The following is a 17656-nucleotide window of genomic DNA, read 5'->3' as shown; positions in this document are numbered from 1 at the left end:
TCACCTCCCCGCTCTCTCTCGCCACTCTCTCTCTCACCCCTCTAACCCTCCATCATCCCTCTAACTCTCTAGCCCCCCTCTCTCTGACCTCTATCTCTTCCACCCCTCCCTCTGACACCTCTCCGCTCATTCCCACTCCCCCTCTCTCCCCTTCTCTCTACATCTCTCTCCCTCTCTCTCACCCCTCTCTCTCATCCCTTCTTTCTTTCGCCACCATTCTCTCTCTCTTTCCCCTCTCTCTCTCACACCCTCTCTCTCTCACCCTCTCACTGTCTCTCACTTTCTCACTCCCCTCCCTCTCGCAGCCCTCTTTCTCTCTCACACCCCTCTCTCTCACCCCACTCTCTCTCTCATCTCTCCCCTCTCTCACATACTCTGTCTCTGTCACCCCCTCACTCTCTCTCTCTCACCCCCTGTCTCTCATCCCCTCTCTCATCCCCCCTTTTCTCACCCCTCCCTCTCACCCCTCTCTCTCACCCGTCTCTCTCTCACCCGTCTCTCTCTCACCCTTCCAACTCTCACCTCGCCCCCTCACCCCCTCTAACTCTCTCACCCCCAACTCTCTCACCTCTATCTCTCTCACTCCCTCTCTCTGACACCTCTCCCCCTCTCCCCACTCCCCCTCTCTCCCCTTCTCTTCCCCTCACCCTCTCTCTCTAAACCCCTCTCTCTCACCCCCTCTCTCTCATCTCCTCTCTTTCACCCCTCTGTCTCACCTCTCTCTGTCATCCCTCTCTCTCTCAGCCTCTCTCCTCAACCCCTCTGTCTCTCAGCCCCCTTTCTCTCTCACCCCTCACTCTCTCACCCCGCTCTTTCTCACCTCCCGTTTCTGTCAACCCTCTCTCTCTCTCAGACCATCTCTCTCAACCCCTCTTTCTCTCACCCCCTCACTCTCTCACCCTCCCTCTCTCTCACACACACCCTCACTCTCTCTCTCTCCTCACTCTCACACCCTCTATCTCTCACCCTCTCACTGTTACTCTCTCAACCCCCTCTCTGTCTCACCCCGCTCTCTCTCTCATCTCTCCCTCTCTCTCACACCCTCTCTCTCTCACAATCTCTCTCGCTCTCACCCCCTCACTCTCTCTCTATCACACATCCTCTCTCACCCTCCTCTCTCTCTCCCCTCTCTCACACCCCCTTTCTCTCAACCCCCTCTCTCAAAACCCTCTCTCTCTCCCACCCTCTCTCTCATCCCGCTCTCTCTCTCATCTGTCCCCTCTCTCTCACAATCTCTCTCTCGCTCTACCCCCTCACTCTCACACACATCCTCTCTCACCCTCCTCTCTCTCCCCTCTCTCTCATCCCCTCTCTCTCTCACCCATTCTCTCTGACCCATTCTCACTCACCCCCCTCTCTCAGGCCCTCCATCTCTCTCACCCATTCTCTCTCTCACCCTCTCTCTCACCCCTCTCTCAACCCGCCTCTCTCTCACCCCTCTCTCTCTCTCGCACCCCCTCTCTCTATCTCACTTTTTTCTCTCCCTCACCCCTCTCTCTCTCTTACACCTGTCTCTCTAACCCCTTCTCTTTCACCCCTTCTCTCTCAGGCCCTCTCTTTCACTCAGCCCCTCTCTTTCTCTCACCCTCTCTCTCTCTGACCCCCTCTCTCTCAGGCCCACGCTCTCTTTCACCCATTCTCTCTCTCACCCCCCTCTCTCTCTCTCTTACACCTAGTGGGCGGCACGGTGGCACAGTGGTTAGCACTGCAGCCTCACAGCGCCAGAGAGGCGCTGTGAGGCAGCAGTTCATTTACCGCCTCAGGCGACTAGGTGTGTGGAGTTTTGTAGGGGGTAGTGTAATTTTTAAACGGTTAGCTGCATTTTAGTCTTTTCTACCTTATAGTAAACACAAGCAGACACTCGAATCTGTTGCCGGACCTCCCCCATGTTTTTATGAATGAAACAATTGTAACAGCTTTCCTCGATAGTTGAGAGACCGCCCTTAACCACAGTTGTACAACATCATCCATATAAGGAAAGAACGGGGAGCTCGAACACTGATTGGCCAAGTGAGTAACAAAATAATCGCAGGCACCAGAACCCAAATAAGGAAAACAGTGGGGAACCCTAGCACTCATTGGTCAAGACAGCAGTAGGAGACCCAGCCCACATATACGTGTATATAATGCGTGGATATTACTATGCTTGTGTGTGTACCTGTGGGAACAGCACCCGACTTTGCAAGTTGAATGAAAAAGTTTTGGACAGACTCCTCCGTGTCTTTGTTCCTGGGCAGGGAAATAAAAGTGCCGGAGATGGGGCCGGACAGCCGCATATCTCGCACAATTGGGGGCTCGTCCGGTTTGAAATAATTATTGCCGGGGGGGGGGGGGGAAGTCTCTTCGGCTCACGGATCAAGTCTGATCACAACAAAGACGCGTCTAGTATATATTTATACTTCTCACTGATCAGCTTGGTCTGTTGGCCGTCGGCCAAGTGAGGATGTGACCCGGCTCATTTAAAAATAATTTTGAATCCTGGAAAAGGAACACACGGACGAGTGTTGGGACGACCGGTTAGTGACTATACACGGGGGTACACACATTTAAAAAGACCAGACAACTCCGTGCACGGATCAAGGTAAGAGAGTTTCTTTTGTTCTTCCTTGTTGACCGCGTGGTTTTGACGGTCATCTGTGAAAACGTTTTAGGCATTTAAGACCAGGACCGAAGATAAACCACGGGAAATTGTGGTTTTGACGGTCACCTGTGAAAACGTTTTAGGCGTTTAAGACCAGGACCGAAGATAAACCACGGGAAGTTGTGGTTTTGACGGTCATCTGTGAAAACGTTTTAGGCGTTTAAGACCAGGACCGAAGATAGACCATGGGAAATCAGACTTCTAGATTTACTAAGGAGAAGTCAGGGAAGACTGCAAATGGGAAAGAAATACCCCCCGATAGTCCATTAGGTCGGAAGTTAAGTCTATGGACGCACAGTAGTAGAACGAAGGACTTAAAGAAAGAGAGCATGATAAAATATTGTTGTTTTATATGGACCAAAGAACCTATCCGCGCCCCCTCGGTAGTTTGGCCCGAGTATGGGTCTGATGAAGACTGGGTGTGTCAAATCCTAAATGTATATGTTAACAGAAAACAACCGTTTGACCCAGAAGAGAGCAAATACGCCGCCGCCTGGTTGGCGGGCGACGGCGAGAGTCCCATGCGTCTCTATCCTCTGATTCCCCAAACAGACCCGAGGAAGCCCCAGAAGTCTTGGGACATCCTCACCGACAGTTTGCCACCGTCCGCCCCGCCGCCGTATATACCACCCGCGCACGACCAGGCGTCCAGCGCGGACCTCCCTCCTGCGACGGATAAATCCGATTCCCAGCAGGCTACGACCAGTGAGGCAGGGACTGCTGGTGGGGGGGGGGGGGGGGGGCACAGGAGGCGGCGCAGAACCCACCCCAGGCACTAGGAAATCAGTCCGACTCGAGATGCGGAAAGGTCGAGAAGAGGAATTGAGAGCTGGTAGGAGTGACAATATTGAACAGCTGAACCCCTTACGAGAGGTGCCGTTTGGGAACGAACGGACCGGGTTCGTAGTACAACCTTTAAATTCTGGGGATATCCGGCAACTCCGTAATGAACTACCCCGTCTACTGGACGACGCCATCAGTGTGGGATAACAACTGGACCAATTTCTGGGGCCCAGTATATACACATGGGCTGAACTGCAGGCCATGATGAGAATACTATTTAATTACGATGAAATTGTTATGATCCGGAATAGTGCAATGGCCATTTGGGATAGGGAGCATCAGGACGGCCCTCAGCGTGGAGAGCAGAAGTACGCCTTAGAGGACCCCCGGTGGGATCATAACGAGGCGGGGCGACGGGCCAATATGACAGATCTCAGAAGCCTTATAATCAGGGGGATCCAAACCTGCGTGCCCAAACAGCGGAATTTAGCGAAAGCATTCGAAGTTGGACAGAAAAAGGATGAATCCCCGAGTGAGTTTTTAGACCGTTTGCGGGAGTCCATGCGGAAGTATTCAGGTTTAGACCCTGATGGGGAAATAGGCAAGGGCATGCTTAAGGTGCACTTTGTGACTAAGTCATGGCCTGACATTCAGAAGAAATTACAGAAAGTGGAGGATAGGGCTGAAAAAGATGTTGCAGACTTATTACGGGAAGCACAGAAGTTGTACGTTCAGAGGGATGTAATAAGGGAGAAACAGAAGACAAAAATGATGGTGGCAGCCGTACGGGAAGCTTGTAAGTCCACCGGAATGGGGGAGGGAGGTTATGGAGTGGAAAGAGGAACGTCGAACAAAAGTTGGAGAGGGAGAGAAGCGAGACGGGGCAGAAGTGAGAGAGGAGGATCTTATGGAATTGAGCGGCCTCATGTGGCCGAATGTTACCATTGCGGGAAACTGGGACACTTCAAAAGGGATTGTCCAGAGTTTAAAAGGGAAAGAGAAGGGATGTATGAAATGGAGCGTGAACAAATGGATTAGGGAAGTCAGGGGAGGATCGGAACACGGGCCTACCAAGAACCCCTGGTAAATTTACGGGTGGGCCCATTTGAACAAGATGTTACCTTCTTAGTTGACACAGGCGCCGGCAGGTTCTCAATTCCCCTCCATCCTAGGGGGATTGGCTTCCAAGCTAAAACATTAAACATTTCAGGAGTTAAGGGTGGGGTTTTTAGTGCGAAAATTTTCGAACCACAACCCTTGCGGCTGGAGGAAGAGGAGCTCCAGGTGGAACTCCTTCACCTCCCCCATCTTCCCTATGGGTTGTTGGGACGGGATTTGATAGTCCGTTTCGGATTACGAACAGAAGTGGGAGAAGAGGATGAATTAGCCGTTACCATGTCATACCTTAGTGAGTCCCGATTGACAGAGATAGACCCTAGGGTTTGGGTCGCCAAAGGGAACCGGGGGGGACTCGCAATTTGACATCCGGTGGAGGTAAAATTAAAGCCCCAGAGCCCCGACGTCAGAGTGCGCCAATACCCCATCTCTTGGGAAGGGAGGCAGGGCCTGAAGACAGTTATGGAAGACCTAATAAAAGATGGATTGGTAGAGCTCTGTATGTCACGATACAATTCCCCCATCCTGCCGGTCCGGAAGTCGGACGGGAGCTACCGAATGGTCCAAGACCTAAGGGAAGTAAATAAAATTGTCCAAGTACGGCACCCTGTGGTACCGAACCCATACACTATTCTGGGGCGAATACCCCCGGACCACGGCTGGTTTAGTGTTATAGACTTAAAGCATGCCTTCTGGGCGTGTCCCCTGGACAAGGACAGTAGGGATCTTTTTGCTTTTGAATGGGAGGATCCTGATACTGGTAGAAAACAGCAGTACAGGTGGACCGTGCTCCCCCAAGGATTCACTGAGTCCCCGACTCTGTTCGGGCAGATTCTGGAACAATTATTGGAGGGACTAACCTTGTCCCCGGCCCTTAAGCTTATACAATACGTGGACGATCTCCTTTTATCCGGGCCCACGGAGGAGGATGTCCTACTTGGGACTAATGCCCTGTTAAATTACCTAGCTGAGAAGGGGTTAAGAGTGAGTCAGAAGAAGCTCCAATATGTCGAGAAAGAGGTTAAGTACCTGGGACACTTGATAAGCCAGGGACAGAAACGAATAAGTCCAGAAAGAGTGCGGGCAATAATCGAACTAGGCCTCCCAACAACCAAGAGGGAGTTGCGGAAGTTCTTGGGACTCTTAGGCTATTGTCGGTTATGGATAGATGACTATGCCCGCCTTACTAAAGACTTGTATCTAAAACTCATTGAGGAGGCACCCAATAGAATAAAATGGGAGGAGGAGGAGGAGAAAATGTTAATTGGAATTCTAAAAGAAAAATTGATGACCGCACCTGTTTTAAGCTTGCCAGATTTTAGTAAGACATTTCGTCTCTTTGTGAACTCCAGAAAGGGAACCGCTCTTGGAGTATTGACCCAGGATTGGGGGGGAGAAAGGAAGCCCGTGGCTTTCCTGTCAAAAATTCTGGATCCAGTCTCCCGAGGGTGGCCGGAGTGTGTCCAAGCGGTGGCAGCCACGGCAAAGCTGGTAGAGGAAAGCAGGAAGTTGACTTTCGGGGCCCCCTTGACAGTCACTACTCCCCACCAGGTTAGAGCCATCCTGAATCAGAAGGCCGGGAGGTGGCTGACTGACTCGAGAATTCTGAAATATGAAGCCATATTGTTAGACCGAGAAGACCTCCGAATAGAAGTCGGGGGCTGCCAGAACCCGGCGGACTTCCTTTGGAAAGGGGAAGGGGAGGAGGAACTGGAACACTGCTGTTCAGACATAATAGAGTACCAGAGTAAAGTGAGGGAAGATCTGAGGGACACCCCCTTACATGCAGGAAGGCGGTGGTACATTGACGGGTCCTCTCGAGTGATAGATGGGAACAGACACAACGGTTATGCAGTCATTAGTGAGACTGGTTGGGAATTAGTGGAAAGTGGACGGCTACCGAATGCCTGGTCCGCACAAACGTGCGAATTGTACGCCTTGCACCGGGCTCTGAGGAATTTAAAAGGAATAGCCGGGACAATCTACACTGACTCTAAGTATGCCTTTGGGGTAGAACACACCTTTGGGAAGATCTGGACGGAAAGGGGAATGATAAATAGTAGAGGAAAGGAGTTAGTCCACGAGGAACTAGTAGCCATGATCTTGGAGGATTTGTTGCTGCCACAAGAGATTGCTGTAGTACATGTGAAAGGGCACCAGAAAGACGATAAAATAGAGACCCTGGGGAATCAATTGGTAGATGAACAAGCAAAATTGGCCGGGATGGGGAAGGAAGTAATAAACTGCCTGGTAAGGATTCCCCAGATATCCGAAATTACCGAAGTCCCCACGTTTACTGACAAAGAAGAAACTCTTCTTGCGTCTCTGGGGGGTAGAAAGGATAGGGAAGGGAAGTGGACCTTACCCGATGGCCGCCAGCTACTAAATCGACCGTTGACGCGGGACATTATTGCCCGTCTACACCAAGGGGGTCACTGGTGCGCCCAGGCACTGTGTGATGCCTTCCTGCGCCGATATGCCCACCCTGGTCTGTACACGGTAGCCAAGCAGGTCACAGGAGATTGCATAACATGTCGAAAGATTAACAAAAGGGGGCTGCAGCAGCATGCAAGACAAGGGGGTAGGAGTCCGGCCTATAGGCCGTTTGAGTATGTCCAGGTAGATTACACTGAGCTCCCCCCCCATAGGTCGCCTGAAGTATCTATTAGTAATAGTAGATCACCTGACAGGATGGGTGGAAGCTTTCCCCACTGCCACGGCAACGGCAACTCAGGTTAGCAAAATTATACTCGAACAAATCATCCCACGATTTGGGCTATGCCGCGCTATTGACTCTGACCAGGGGAGCCACTTCACCTCGACCGTCCTCCAGAATGTAGTGCAAGCAATGGGGATTAACTGGGATTTGCACACCCCCTGACATCCCCCCTCCTCGGGCAAGATCGAAAGAATGAACCAGACCATCAAAAAGCAGCTAACCAAACTCACTAGTGAAATCGGCCTGCCTTGGACCAAATGCCTACCCCTTGCCCTATTGCAAATTCGCACCCAGCCAAGGCGGGATTTGGGCGTCTCCCCTTTCGAAATGCTGTTTGACCTCCCGTTCCATGGGCCGAAGGGGGAACCCCCTGTATTCGAGTCTCGGGATATGTTTGTGCAAAAATATGTGGTGGCTCTGGGGTCTGCTCTATCTCGTTTACGCCAACAGGGACTTTTGGCACAGACGCCGCCCCTCGAGTTTGCGGTGCACACCGTCAAGCCGGGTCAGTGGGTCCTGATTAAAAGCTGGAAGCAACGTACCCTCGAACCAAGTTGGGACGGTCCCTTCCTGGTACTTTTGTCGACCGAAACGGCTGTCCGTACGGCCGAAAAGGGCTGGACACATTACACTCGAGTCAAGGGACCAGTGCCACAACCGACGGAGGACGAACGAACCTCTCTGACAAAGGCATCTAAGGAACAGAGACCCTGAGAACAAACTAATCGGACTTTGGCGAGTCTAAAGGAACTGTGCCCTCTGGCTACAGGTGTCGCGACAAAATGCAGTCAATCGTATTGTTAACTTGCTATGCCATTATCCTTGGGCTGGGTCATAGTGTGCGTGTTACCCAATTTGGCCTCCGGAAAAAAAACAAGTAGAGGACCGTCAGTGGTTCTCCATCTCCGTGCTTGCCAACAAGCCAACACAGACATTTAGCTTAGACCTATGTGGGTTGGTGCCCTGCAGGACTAAAAGTGAACTGAATCAAACTAAACGGAACCTAGAGAGAGAAAGGGGATTCCAGGGTCAGACGTTAGTATTACAATTGCATGGTAGGGAAGGCATACATAGGCCTCCAGCCCCGGGGTCCAGGCTATGGTGTCAGTTGTCCGTGATCCCATCACCCCTGGACGGGATTGTGGGCAGAATCAGTGCAATCCGCTCTATCTGACCATAAAGAACTTGGGAAACAACGGAGCGAGCCTTAATGGAACAATACTGGGTATTTGGGTTGGGGGCCAGGCAGGACAGGAGGGGTTGCAGCTGTGCTGCACGTATATCACGATCATTGAAGCTGAGTCTGGGGGCTCATCCGCCACCGATGAGCAGGAAAAGATTAGAATAATTGAGGTGACGGATTTGGAAAAGACCTTTGAAATAGAAACGGGATACGGGGAGGCGAATGCCTGGATGGAATGGGTCAAATATACTGTGAGGAGCATGAAAAAGAGTGATTGCTACGCATGCACGAGTGCCCGCCCTAACCCTCAGGTGGTCCCATTCCCGCTGGGATGGGAGAAACACCCACGAGCCTTGGACTGCCTGATAAGGCTGTACCAGGACCGAGAGGCCTGGAACGACTCCACTTGTCGACCCTTGAGTTTGAAGTTTCCGCCCGTCAGGTCTGAGGGGGCGCCCCGCCCGCCATCATTCTCAGGGGTAACGGGTACGCACCAAGCCTGCGTCTCACGGACGGGACTACAGTGGGATAACGATGTGGGGACATTTGACAAGTGCAGCGGATCAATTCGGCTGGTCAATGAAACTACCGGGGGCGGGAATTACTCCCACATTCAAGTGCCTAGGGCAGACCTCTTGTGGTACTGTGGTGGGAGGGTTCTGCGACCGACTTTGCCCCGAAAATGGACGGGCACTTGTGCAATCGTTAAATTGGCCATCCCATTCACCCTGGCATTCGAAAAACAAGAGCAACCCCGTTCCAGTGGAAGAACTGAGAGAGCTTTGGAGACCTCTTTCGATGATAACATATATTTAGATGCCATAGGGGTCCCCAAGGGTGTTCCTGATGAATACAAGGCTAGGAACCAGATAGCGGCGGGTTTTGAGTCGTCACTGTTCTGGTGGGTGACCATCAATAAGAACGTGGATTGGATTAATTATATTTACTACAATCAGCAGAGGTTCATTAATTATACCCGGGATGCAGTGAAAGGAATAGCAGAACAACTGGACGCCACTAGTAGGATGGCGTGGGAAAATAGGTTGGCCTTCGACATGATGTTGGCAGAGAAGGGGGGTGTTTGTGTCATGATAGGCACTCAGTGCTGCACTTTCATCCGCAACAACACAGCCCCTGATGGGTCCATCACCCGCGCCCTGGAATGACTCACCACATTGGCGGACGAACTGGCCGAAAACTCGGGCATCGACTCTGGCCTCACGGACTGGTTGGAAGCATGGTTCGGTAAATGGACGGGGGTGGTCGTTCCCTTTCTTGTCTCATGTATAGTGGTGGCAGGGGTACTCACTGCCATTGGGTGTTGTGTTATTCCCTGCGTCCGGGGATTAACTCAACGACTGATCGAAACCGCCCTTACTAAGAGGGATCTTCCCTATGGGCAGGTTGAACGAATGAATCGCGAGATGAAACAACGTGAATCCCTCTTGGGCGGGGGTAGTATTAGAGACGGGCAGTTTGATGAACAAGGTCGGGAGTTATTAAACGCCCTGGAGAAGAAACTTACGGTTTAAAAATTACAGGCCGTAAGAAAAGACACCGGGGATTTGTAGGGGGTAGTGTAATTTTTAAACGGTTAGCTGCATTTTAGTCTTTTCTACCTTATAGTAAACACAAGCAGACACTCGAAACTGTTGCCGGACCTCCCCCATGTTTTTATGAATGAAACAATTGTAACAGCTTTCCTCGATAGCTGAGAGACCGCCCTTAACCTCAGTTGTACAACATCATCCATATAAGGAAAGAACGGGGAGCTCGAACACTGATTGGCCAAGTGAGTAACAAAATAATCGCAGGCACCAGAACCCAAATAAGGAAAACAGTGGGGAACCCTAGCACTCATTGGTCAAGACAGCAGTAGGAGACCCAGCCCACATATACGTGTATATAATGTGTGGAGATTATTATGCATGCGTGTGTACCTACGGGAAACTGCACCCGACTTTGCAAAGTTGAATGAAAACGTTTTCAACAGACTCCTCCGTGTCTTTGTTCCTGGGCATGGAAATAAAAGTGCCGGAGATGGGGCCGGACAGCCGCATATCTCGCTTACTGTTGGGTGTCAGGCAGGGCGTGGTGTTTGTTCAGAGAGGGCGGTCAGGCTGAGGTCGTTGTGTGAATGACAGTGAGGGTCAGGCTGGGAGTATTGTGTGGACGGCGGTGAGGGATAGGCTGGTGACGGAGTTGGACGGCAGTGAGGGATAGGCTGGTGGCGGTGTGTGGATGGCAATGAGGGTTCGGCTGGCGGCGGTGTGTAGACGGCGGTGAGGATAAGGCTAGGGGCGATGTGTGGGCGGCGGTGAGGATCAGGCTTGTGGAAGCGTTGGACGGCGGTGGGGGTCAGGCTGGAGCAGTTGGCGGACAGCGGTGGGGTCAGGCTTAGGGTGGTTGGTGGATGGTGGTGAGGGTCAGGCTGGGGGCGGTGTGTAGATGGCAGTGAGGGTCAGGCTGGGTTGGTGTGTAGATGGCGGTGAGGGTCAGGCTGGGGGCGGTGTGTGGACGGCGGTGAGGGTCAGACTCAGGACAGTGTTGATCAGTGGTGATGGTCAGGTTGGTGGCGGAGTGTGCACGGCGGTGAGGGTCAGGCTGGGGCGTAGCTGGCTGGCGGTGAGAGTCAGGCTGTGGACAGTGTGTGGACGGCAGTGAGGGTCAGGCTGGGGGTGGTGTGTGAACGTCTGTGAGGATAAGGCTAGGTTCGGTGTGTGGGCGGCAGTGAGCGTCAGGCTAGAGCAGTATTGGACAGCAGTGAGGGTCAGGCTTGTGGCAGTGTTGGACAGTGGTGGGGGTCAGGCCGGGGGCGGTTGTTTGACAGCGGTGAGGGTCAGGCTGGGGGCGGTTGTTGGACGGCGGTGAGGGTAAGGCTGGGGCAGTGTGGGACGGCGGTGAGAATCAGGTTGGGGACGGTTTGTGGATGGCAGTGAGGGACAGGCTGGTGGCGGCGTGTGGACGGCGGTGAGTGGCAGGCTGGGTGCGGTGTGTGGACGGCAGTGAGGGTCAGGATGGTGGCGGTCAGGGACGGCGGTGAGGTTCAGGTTGGGAACGGTTTGTGGACGGTAGTGAGGGTCAGGCTGAGGGCAGCATGTGGCCGACTGTGAGGGACAGGCTTGGGAGGGTGTGTTCGACCTCGATGAGGATCAGGCTGGGGAGTGTGTGGCTGGTGGTGAGGGTCAGGAGTGGTCATTGTTGGACGGCAGTGAGGGTCAGGTTGGAGATGGTGTGTGGGTGGCGGTGAGGGTCAAGCTGGGGGCGGTGTAAGGGCGGTGGTGAGGGTCAGGCTCGGGGCTTTGTGTGTGGACAGCAGTGAGGATAAGACTAGGGGCGGTGTGTGGGCGGCGGTGAGGGTCAGGCTTGTGGCGGTGTTGGACGGTGGTGAGGGTCAAACTGGGGGCGGTTGGTGGACAGCGGTGGGGTCAGGCGGGGGATGTTTGGTGGACGGTGGTGTGGGTCAGGTTGGGAACGGTTTTTGATCGGCAGTGAGGGTCAGGCTGGGGGCAGCGTGTGGGACAGGCTTGGGATGGTGTTGGACGGTGGTGAGGGTGAGGCTGGGGGTGGTATGCCGATGGCAGTAGGGACAGGCTGGGGACTGTGTGTGGATGAGGTGAGGGTCAGGCTGGGGGTGGAGTGTGAACGGCTGTGAAGATAAGGCTAGGGCCGGTGTTTGGGCGGCAGTGAGGGTCAGGCTGGGGCATTATTGGACAGCAGTGAGGGTCAGGCTGGGGCATTATTGGACAGTGGTGAGGTTCAGGCTGGGGCATTATTGAACGGTGGTGAGGTTCAAGCTGGGGCATTATTGGACGGCAGTGTGGGTCAGGCTGGGGCGTTATTGGACGGCAGTGAGGATCAGGCGTTGGGTGGTTGGTTGACGGCGGAGAGGGACAGTCTGGAGACGGTGTGTGGGCAGTAGTGAGGGTCAGCTTTGGGGTGGTGTGTGGACGGCAGTAAGGGTCAGGTTGGTGCCGGTGTGTGGACGGTAGTGAGGGTCATTCTGTGGGCGGTGTATGGGTGGTGGTGAGGGTCAGGCTGGGGTGGTGTGTGGACGGTGGAGAGTGTCAGGCTGGGGGCAGTGTGTAGATGGCGGTGAGGGTCAGTCTGGGTGCGGTGTGTGGATGGCGGGGGGGTTCAGGCTGGGGGCAATGTGTGGGTGGCGGTGAGGGTCAGGCTATGGGCAGTGTGTGGATGGTGGTGAGGGAGAGGCTGCTGACGGTGTTGGACGGCGGTGAGGGACAGGCTGGTGGCAGTGTGTTGACGGTAGTGAGGGTCAGGCTGGGGCGGTGCTGGACGGCTGTGAGATTCAGCCTGGGGACGGTGTGTTGACAGCAGTGAGGGTCAGGCTGGGGGTGGTGTGCGGAAGGCATTGAGGGACAGGCATGGTGCAGTGTGTGGGCGGCAGTGAGGGTTAGGCTGGGTGCAGTGTGTGGATGGCAGTAAGGGTCAGACAGAGTACGGTGTGTGGACAGCGGTGAGCTTCAGGCTTTGGTCAGTGTTGGACGACATTGAGCATCGGGCTCGGGGCGGTGTGTGAGCGGTGATGAGTGTCTGGCCTGGGGCGTTGAGTGTTCTTGGTGAGGGTCATGCTGTGGGTGGTGCGTGGACGGCAGTGCGGATAAAGCTAGAAGCGTTGTGTGGGCGGTGGTGCGGGTCAGGCTTGTGGCAGTGTTGGATGGTGGTGGTGTCAGGCTGGGGACGGTTGGTGGACAGTGGTGAGGGTCAGGCTGGGGTCACCGTGTACACGGCAGTGAAGGTCAGGCTGGGGTGGTGTGTAAACGGTGTTGAATGTCAGGCTGGGAACAGTGTCTGGACGGTGGTGAGCTTCACGCTGGGGCTGTTGTGTGGACTGCGGTGAGGGTCAGGCTGGGGGTGGTGTTGGGTGGCGGTGGGTATCAGGCTGGGTGCGGTGTGTGGACGGCGGTCGGGTTCAGGCTGGGGGTAGTGTGTGGGCGGCAGTGAGTTTCAGGCTGGGGGCGATGTTGAGTAGTGTTGGATGTGAGGCAGGTGGTGGTGTGTTATTGGAGGGGACCGTCAGGCTGTGGTCGATGCGTGAATGACGGTGGGGGGTCAGGCTTGTGACGGTGTGTGGGTGGCGTTGAGGGTCAGGCTGGGGGTGGTGTGTGGACAGTGGTGAGGGACAGGATGGTGATGGTGTTGGATGGTAGTGAGGGTCAGGCTGGTGGCCGTGTGTTGACGGCAGTGAGGGTCAGGCTCGGGCAGTATGCAGATGACTGTGAGGGACAGGCTGGGGGCAGCGTGTGGACAGCAGTCAGGGTCAGGCAGGGTGCGGTGTGTGGAGGGCAGTGAGGGTCAGACTCGGGGCAGCGTGTGGAAGGCAGTGAGGGTCAGACTGGGGGCGGTGTGCGGATGGCAGTGAGGGACAGGCTCGGGGCAGCGTGGGGACGGCAGTGAGGGTCAGGCTGGGGGCGGTGTTTCGGCGGCGGTGAGGGACAGGCTGGGGGCGGCGTATGGGCAGTGGTGAGGGTCTGGCTGGGGTCAGTGTTGGACGGCAGTGAGCGTCAGGCTGGGGGCGGCGTGTGGGCGGTGGTGAAGGTCTGGCTCGGGGCGTTGTGTATTCTCAGTGAGGATCATGCTGTGGATAGTGTGTGGGGCCACAGCATGAGGATAATGCTAGGGGCGGTGTGGGCGGCCGTGTGGGTCAGGCTTGTGGCAGTGCTGGACAACGGTGGTGTCAGGCAGGGGGCGGTTGGTGGACAGTGGTGAGGGGCAGACTGGGGTCGGCGTATACACGGGAGTGAAGGTCAGGCTGGGGGTGGTGTGTAGATGGCGTTGAGGGTCAGACTGGGGGCGGTGTGTGAACGGCATTGATTGTCAGGCTGGGAACGGTGTCTGGATATTGGTGAGGATCATCCTGGGGGCGGTGTGTGGACTGCGGTGATTGTCGGGCTGGGGGTAGTGTGTGGATGGCCGTGAGGTTCAGGCTAGAGGTGGAGTTGGGTAGTGGTGGGTGTCAGGTTGGTGGCGGTGTGGTGTGACGGTGGGTGTCAGGCAGGGGTTGGTGTGTGTTCGGAGGAGAGGATCAGGCTGGTGTTGGCGTGTGAACGACAGTCGGGGTCAGGCTGCAGGCGGTGAGTGGATGGTAGTGAGGGTCAGGCTGGGGACGGTGTGTGTACGATGGTGCGGGTCAGGCTTGGGGCGGCGTGTGGACGGTGGTGAGGTTCAGGCTGGGGCCGGTGTGTGGATGGTGATTAAGGTCAGGCTGGGGGTGATGTGTGGACAGCAGTGGGGATCAGGTTTCGTGCAGAGAGTGGATAGCGGTGGTCGTCAGGCTGGGGGTAGTTTGTGGATCGTGGTGAGGTTCAGTCTGGGGCGGCGTTTGGATGGCCGTGCAGGTCAGGCTGGGGGAGGTGTGTGTACGATGGTGCGGGTCAGGCTGGGCGCGGCGTGTGGATGTTAGTGAGGGTCAGGCTGGGGTTGATGTGTGTATGATGGTGCGGGTCAGGCTGGGGGCGGCGTGTGGACGGTGGTGAGGTTCAGGCTGGGGGCGGCGTGTGGACGGTGGTTAGGTTCAGGCTGGGGGCGGTGTGTGGATGGTGGTGAGGGTCAGGCTGGGGGCGGTGTGTGGACAGCAGTGAGGGTCAGCCTGGGGGTGGTGTGTGGACGGCGGTGAGGGTCAGGTTGCGGGCGGTGTGTGGATGGTGGTGAAGTTCAGGCTGGGGGCAGTGTGTGGACGGTGGTGAGGGTCAGGCTGGGGGCGGTTGGTGGAGAGTGGTGAGGGTCAGGCTGGGGGTGGTGCATTGATGTCGGTGAGGGTTAGGCTAGGGGCGGTGTGTGGATGGTGGTGAGGGTCAGGCTGGGGGTGGAGAGTGGACAGCGGTGGGGATCAGGTTTGGTGCAGAGAGTGGACGGCAGTGGTGGTCAGGCTGGGGGTAGTGTGTGGATGGTGGTGAGGTTCAGGCTGGGGGCGGTGTTGGATGGCGGTGAGGGTCAATTTGGGGTCAGTGTGTGGGAGGTGGTGAGGGTCAGGCTGGGGGCGGTGTGTTCGGCGTCAATATGGGTAAGCCTGGGGATGGTGTGTGAGCGATGTTGTGCATCCGGCTGGGGTCAGTGTGTGGGTGGTGATGAGGGTCAGGCTGGTGGTGGTGTGTGGACGGTGGTGAGTGTCAGGCTCGGGATGGTGTGTGGATGGTGGAGAATGCTAGGCTGGAGGCGGTGTGTAGACAGCGGTGAGGGTGAGACTGGGTGCGGTGTGTGGACGGCAGTGGGTTTCAGGCCATGGGCAGTGTGCGGGTGGCAATGAGGGTCATGCTGGAGACGGTGTGTAGACGGTGGTGAGGGTCAGGCTAGGAGCGGAGTATGGGCGGTGGTGTGGGTCAGGCTGTGGCAGTGTTGTACGGCGGTGGGGGTCAGGCTGGCGGCGGTTGGTGGACAGCGGTGGAGTCAGGCTGGGGGGGTTGGTGGACGGTAGTGTGGGTCAGGCTGGAGCGGTGCGGGATGGCGGTGTGGGACAGGCTGGTGGTGGTGTGTGGATGGCAGTGACGGTCAGGCTGGGGCGGTGTGGGACGGCGGTGAGAGTCAGCTTGGGGACGGTTTGTGGATGGTTGTGAGGGTCAGGCTGAGAGCGGTGTGTGGACGGCAGTGAGGGTCAGGTTGGGGACGGTTTGTGGATGGTTGTGAGGGTCAGGCTGGGAGCGGTGTGCAGATGGCAGTGAGGGTCAGGCTGGGAGCGGTGTGTGGACGGCGGTGAGGGTCAGGTTGGGGACGGTTTGTGGATGGTTGTGAGGGTCAGGCTGGGAGTGGTGTGCAGATGGCAGTGAGGGTCAGGCTGGGAGCGGTGTGTGGACGGCAGTGAAGGTCAGACAGGCGCCGGTGTGTGGCCGGCGCTGACACACTGTGACACTCTCTGACAGACTGTGGCACACTCTGACCCGCTCTCAGACACACTGTAACACTCTCTTAGACACACTGTGACACTCTCTGTCTCGCTCTGACACTCTGAGACACACTGTGACACTCTGAGACTCTCTGAGACTTTGAGACACGCTGTGACATTCGCAGACCCTCACTGACGCTCTCTGAGACACAATGTGACACTTTCTGACAGACTGTGACAGACTGTGGCACTCCCTGACACACTGTAACACTCTCTGACCGACTGTGACACACTCTGACACATGGTGAAATTCTCTGTGACAATGTAACACTCTTTAAGACACACTGTGACACTTTCTGACTATCTCTGTCCCACTATGATTCTCTCTAAGGCGATGACACACAATGACATTCTCTGACTTTCTCTGACAATCTCTGAGGCATATTGTGACACTCTGACGCTCTCTGACACTCTCTTAGACACACAGTGACACTCTCTGACTCTATGAGACACACTGTGACACAATGTGACACTCTCTGACAGTCTCTGAGAAAGATTGTGACACTTTCTGACTCTTTCTGTCACTCTCTGAGAAACACTGTAACACTCTCTGACAGACTGTGACCCTCTCTGAAACAAACACTGACCCTCTCTGAGACACAGTATGATTCATTGTGACTCTCTGACACACTCTGAAATACACTGTAACCTTCTCTTACAGACTGTGACACACTGTTACACTCGCTGATACACAGTGTGAGACTCTCTGTGACACACAGTGGCACTCTCTGACCCTCTCAGAGTGACTGTGACACACTATGACACTCTCTTAGACACACTGTGACGCTCTCTGATTATCTCTGACACTTTGAGACACACTGTGAGACTATGTGATTCTCTCTGACACTCTGAGACACACTGTGACACTCTCTGACTCTCTCTGACTATCTCTGAGTCACACTATGATCCTCTCTAACATTCTCTGTCTTTCTCTGACACCCTCTGAGGCAAACTGTGACATTCCCTGACAGACTGTGACACACTGTGACGCACTCTGACTCTCTCTGAGACAGACTGTGATTCTCTCTGACGCTCTCTGACCCTCTCGTAGACACACGGTGACACTCTCTGACTCTCTCTGAAACACACTGTGACACTCACTGACAGACTGTGATACACTGTGACACTCTCTGACACTCTCTTAGGCACAAGGTGACATTCTCTGACTCTCTCTGACACTCTGAGACACATTGTGACACTCTCTGACAGACTGTGACAATCTCTGACACACCGTGACATATTCCTAGATACTGTGATGCTCTCTGTGACACTGTGACACGTTCCGTCTCTCTCTGATTCCCTGAGACACACTTC

At 55.1% G+C, this 17656-nt stretch overlaps 1 protein-coding gene across 1 annotated transcript; it reads left to right on the top strand.

Annotated features, from left to right (window-relative positions):
• The first annotated feature begins 2299 nt into the window (after nucleotides 1-2299).
• Nucleotides 2300-10417, top strand: LOC148137933 (syncytin-2-like). Its single transcript, XM_087982057.1, has 2 exons — nucleotides 2300-2581; nucleotides 7710-10417. Exon 2 carries the CDS (start codon nucleotides 8358-8360, stop codon nucleotides 9606-9608), a length of 1251 nt encoding a protein of 416 aa, XP_087838183.1. The 5' UTR covers nucleotides 2300-2581; nucleotides 7710-8357; the 3' UTR covers nucleotides 9609-10417.
• Nucleotides 10418-17656: the final 7239 nt, after the last annotated feature.

The sequence above is a fragment of the Chiloscyllium plagiosum genome, unplaced genomic scaffold (genome assembly GCF_037043375.1).
Source record: "Chiloscyllium plagiosum isolate Xiang-an unplaced genomic scaffold, Cpla_swu_hap1 HiC_scaffold_42, whole genome shotgun sequence".
In the NCBI taxonomy this organism is placed as follows: Eukaryota; Metazoa; Chordata; class Chondrichthyes; order Orectolobiformes; family Hemiscylliidae; genus Chiloscyllium; species Chiloscyllium plagiosum.
The sequence above is the reverse complement of the archived record's forward strand: the minus strand, read 5'-3'. Positions and strand labels throughout refer to the sequence as shown.

Excerpts from the sequence above, each read along its gene's own strand:
- LOC148137933 (XM_087982057.1), top strand. The coding sequence starts at position 8,358 with ATGGTGTCAGTTGTCCGTGATCCCATCACCCCTGGACGGGATTGTGGG.